The following is a 4,194-nucleotide window of genomic DNA, read 5'->3' as shown; positions in this document are numbered from 1 at the left end:
TCTCTCTCTCTAATCTCTTCCCTCTCTCACTCTCTCTCTCTCTCTCACTCTCTCTCTCTCACTCACACACACGCACTCTCCCTCTTTCTCTCTCTCTCTCTCACTCACACACACTACACACACACACACTCTCTCTCTCTCTCTCTCTTTCTCTCTCTCTCTCTCTCTCCCTCACACACACGCACTCTCCCTCTTTCTCTCTCTCTCTCTCACTCACACACACTACACACACACACTCTCTCCCTCTCTCTCTCTCTCTCTCTCTCTCTCTCTCTCTCTCTCTCTCTCTCTCTCCCTCACACACACACACACACAAAATACATGTACAGCCGAAACTGTCTAAGACAGCTTCTCTTTCTCAAGAAAAAAAGTGGCTGTCTTTTATAGGTGGGCGTGTTACACAGTATCTTCATAAATTATATGTAATTGATGGCCGTTTGTACAGTGAGTGTCTTCTACAGGTGGCTGTTACAGCAGGTTCGGGTGTATTTGGCTATATTCATCTCATGAACTTATTTCACATTTATTGCTCAGCCACGGGTTACGGAGAAACCCATCATCACAATCCACAATGTTACAATAATACTAGTACTTGCAGTCATTTCGTTGGTTAGGGGAGATGAAGCATAATGATAAATCATAAAGTGAAGACAAGCAGAAGTAACGGACAAGTGACACAGTCACGTGAGTCCGACCACATGTCTTCAAGTTCATCAAGGGATGTGTAACATTTCATTTAATTTGTAGATGTTTTATGACGAGAGGTCTAAATTAAAGAAGTGCTTGTCTTGGGTTGGTTTATCTTTAAGGCCCCTATCAACACTGAAAGGCAATTAAAGGTATCACCGCTGATTTAACATCGAAATCCTTGTGATTTTAGTATCGTTATTCATAGGTATAAGTTATAAGTACATTCAGTTGTGGAGGGAATAAACTTACAGTATATACATGTACAGGCGCACTATGAGATGTCTGTGGAATGCCGTATGTTCCAATATAAAATTAAATGGAAATGGACAGCAGCAATTTTTACAGAAAGAGCAAGTCTCAGTGGAGTTGTTCCATTTTGTTCGGGTTGTATCCTAGTAACATGATGTTTCCTTGAATACAATGTACTTGAATACTTTTTAAAGACTGGCTATTCAAACGAGTGTTTGGTTTTGTTCAGTCCGTGTCGATGTTAGAAGGCTTTCCTCACAGTAATGCTGCTGTTGTTTCATCCTGGGGTTGCCCATATCAAAATACATGTAGTGTAGATCCAATTTCTCATCATGTTTGCTCTTGATGGTTTTTGTTGAAGAAGCTGGAATTGATTTTACAATGAAATAAGAAAAAATCTGAAATGGTCATACTGGAATCTGAGTTTGTGGGATGCAGCCTCCATTGTAGCAGACCTGTGAATAGATAGATAAATAAGATCAGAATAATGATTTATGTAAAATAATTATGTGTCCTACATTTACTTGCATCAGATGTTCTAAATGAAATTGGAAACCTAGGCAGGTGGCTACTTTTTTATTTCTACTCTCAATCTGTTTCGAACTATCTTGCTTGCTTTTTTTTTCAGCACTCACGTAAGCATTCTTGATGGCTCACAGTGAAATTGTAAAGGCAGCCAATTGTAAATAGGAGGTGGTGTTTTATCTTCCTCTTCTTTTTTGCGTTCCCCCCGCTAGATCTCAGGGGTAGTCGACTACTGGTTCTTCAACCTGCAGTGTATCTGATGTTTATGTATGCGACCGTTTTTCTTACTAAGTAAGACCCCTTGCATCAGGCGGCCACATTCCGATTTTAAAGGTACTTTATTTTAAAAAAATTATACTGACCAAGTATTTTTAGTTGTGTAAGAATTTTTTTTGAATTTTGCCCAGGTGGCGGCCGAAGCCTACTCTTATTGATTGTAGAACCACCAAGGGATCTATAACGTGCACAACTTGCCCTTATGACCTCCGAGATTTTTTGCCCTTATCCGAGAAGGCTAGGTGTTCGATCTTATCCACCCTAAGATAAGAGATGTGGCTGAAAAACACCAGTAAGAAGGTGGTGTATTATTACCCTACAATAAATGACCAGCCTTGTGTAGTTTTTCTTTTCAAAAGAGTTAGAAATACATGTATTAATATTAGTATTATTCTCGTTGATATTTAGTGATGAGCTATCAGGAACGGTTACACATGTACAGTGTTTGAACTAACCTTCGCTAATTCGTGTCGTCATAAAAAGCTAATCTATGGAAATCGAGGGCGATGGTGTGCCTGTGACGATGTCAATAGTGGTACAAAAAAGCAACAGCAACGAAGGGGGAGGGGAGGGGGTATAGCCTACTAGTACATGTACATGTACACACTTACCCTTCCGCCCCCACAATAGGTGCCATCTGCGGCGGGCTCTTTGCTCGGGAATGGTTGAGACCACTTCTCACAACACAGTCGTCCGCACTGCTTCTCCAAAGGTACATTCTGTCAAAGTCAAAAGAGGGGTTTGGGACAAACTTATCCTTCATGCATCTTATCCATCTGTGTAAGAAAGTGACTTCTTCTTGATACTGGAAGGTCGTATAAGACAATTTCGATGGTACATTTATTGTGTGTGTGTTTGAGAGAGAGAGGGAGAGAGAGAGAGAGAGAGAGAGAGAGAGAGAGAGAGAGAGAGAGAGAGAGAGAGAGAGAGAGAGAGAGAGAGAAAGGAGATTGAAAGAGAGACAGATGGAGTGAGAGAGAGAGGAGATTGAAAGAGAGACTGGTGGAGAGAGAGAGAGAGAGAGAGATCTATGCATGTACATATTATTCTCACTGCTTTTCGTTTATCAATCTACGATTTAAATATAAAACACATTCATATCGATAAAATTAAGAAACGGCTGCCCCTTCGATCCAATGTAGTTTGGCAGAAACGTTTTCATACTTTGAAGATTTGCTGCAAATTTGCCTGCTCACATTTGTGGTGTAGCGGTTAGGCTCTTTGCTGCCTCACACAGGAGACATTAGTTTGACTCGCTTGAGGAGAGGCTTGGCTTTTTTTTTCATCTTGTACTTCCGTCCGTCAACTAGGACGTTGCATCCCTTGGACTGGCCCTGGCTGGCATAATCAAAGCAACCCGTTTCTTAAATGACCTAAACTGTATTGATGGGAGCGTAAAACATAAAACATTGTATCAAGAATGGTCGCTTTTAAGCACATGTAAAGGGGCTATCCCGAAAAATGCTGTTGTGAGAAAATCGAAGGTACATGTAAAGGTTTTGGACTCTTTTTCAGTTTCTTTAAAAGACAAGGATAGTTTTTTCTATAACCAAACAATACAGACCAATGAAACCAAACTTCTCCTATAGGTAAGGCAATGCCCGCTTTTGGTGTAGGTCAAGATTTCTGGAAACCCCCGAAATCTGGGTTAGCCCGCTTGTCCTTAATTAATATTTTTTTAAAGCGACCAATTATACTTACTGAGCAAGGGACACCTCCGATGTAATGTCGGCACTGGTCCTCCAGGGGGAACACTTGACCAGGGAGTTTCCCAGGGAAGGCGTACCTGTCACTGGCCGGGCCACTGTCCGAGCTCATCAGGCATTCAGAGTACCACGTGCTGCAGAAAGGGATTTTCTTATTAACTCGTTGGGGACATGTATTCTGGTCATTTTGTGGGGCACTTTCAGAAAGAAAAATGCAAGCATGTATATACTTGGACTCGACATAAGGGCTTTGAATATCTTGCTCCCACCGGAAAGATAGAAGGCACTCGAGCAGGGACAGACTCAGAGAAACGTATTTGGAAAACCTGAACACACGAATGTACACATACCAACACACACTTACTCCCACACAAGCATACATAACATTTATTCTTACATCTTGAGAAACCTCACCATAAAACTGTCCCCGTGGTTTTATGCATCCCGCATAATTTAGCAAAATTTGTTAATTTTAGCACAATTTTTGATTATTTTCCTTTATCATGCTTTATTAAAAATTAACAGAATCGCATAATTTCACATTTTTGGGCTCAGTTTGCTTATACATGTAATTTCAGAATTTTTCTTGCATAAAACGACGGGGACAGGTAAGACCAATAGGTTTATTCTTGTAGCATCAACTTAGATTTGGTAGATTCACCCGTGTAGATGAGGATATTTATATAATATTCAATGATTGACGATTGCAATGTTCACAATGATGCCATTAAATTTGATCTCACCTCCC

At 40.6% G+C, this 4,194-nt stretch overlaps 1 protein-coding gene across 1 annotated transcript; it reads right to left on the bottom strand.

Moving 5' to 3' along the window:
• Positions 1-315: 315 nt before the first annotated feature.
• Positions 316-3,574, bottom strand: LOC106011881 (A disintegrin and metalloproteinase with thrombospondin motifs 5-like). The gene is made up of 3 exons (XM_035969987.1): positions 3,442-3,574; positions 2,352-2,459; positions 316-1,394 (listed from the first exon to the last, which is right to left on the bottom strand). The coding sequence occupies exons 1-3, from the start codon at positions 3,556-3,558 to the stop codon at positions 1,347-1,349; spliced, it is 273 nt and encodes a 90-aa protein (XP_035825880.1). The 5' UTR covers positions 3,559-3,574; the 3' UTR covers positions 316-1,346.
• Between the last annotated feature and the right edge of the window lie 620 nt (positions 3,575-4,194).

Source organism: Aplysia californica, unplaced genomic scaffold (genome assembly GCF_000002075.1).
Source record: "Aplysia californica isolate F4 #8 unplaced genomic scaffold, AplCal3.0 scaffold00205, whole genome shotgun sequence".
NCBI lineage: Eukaryota > Metazoa > Mollusca > Gastropoda > Aplysiida > Aplysiidae > Aplysia > Aplysia californica.
This window is presented reverse-complemented; position numbering and strand designations above follow the sequence as displayed.

Excerpts from the sequence above, each read along its gene's own strand:
- LOC106011881 (XM_035969987.1), bottom strand. The coding sequence starts at position 3,558 with ATGAGCTCGGACAGTGGCCCGGCCAGTGACAGGTACGCCTTCCCTGGG. Across the intron at positions 2,460-3,441 it reads TCGGAGGTGTCCCTTGCTCA|AATGTACCTTTGGAGAAGCA; the intron begins GTAAGTATAATT and ends TGACTTTGACAG. Across the intron at positions 1,395-2,351 it reads CCTATTGTGGGGGCGGAAGG|GTCTGCTACAATGGAGGCTG; the intron begins GTAAGTGTGTAC and ends ATCTATTCACAG.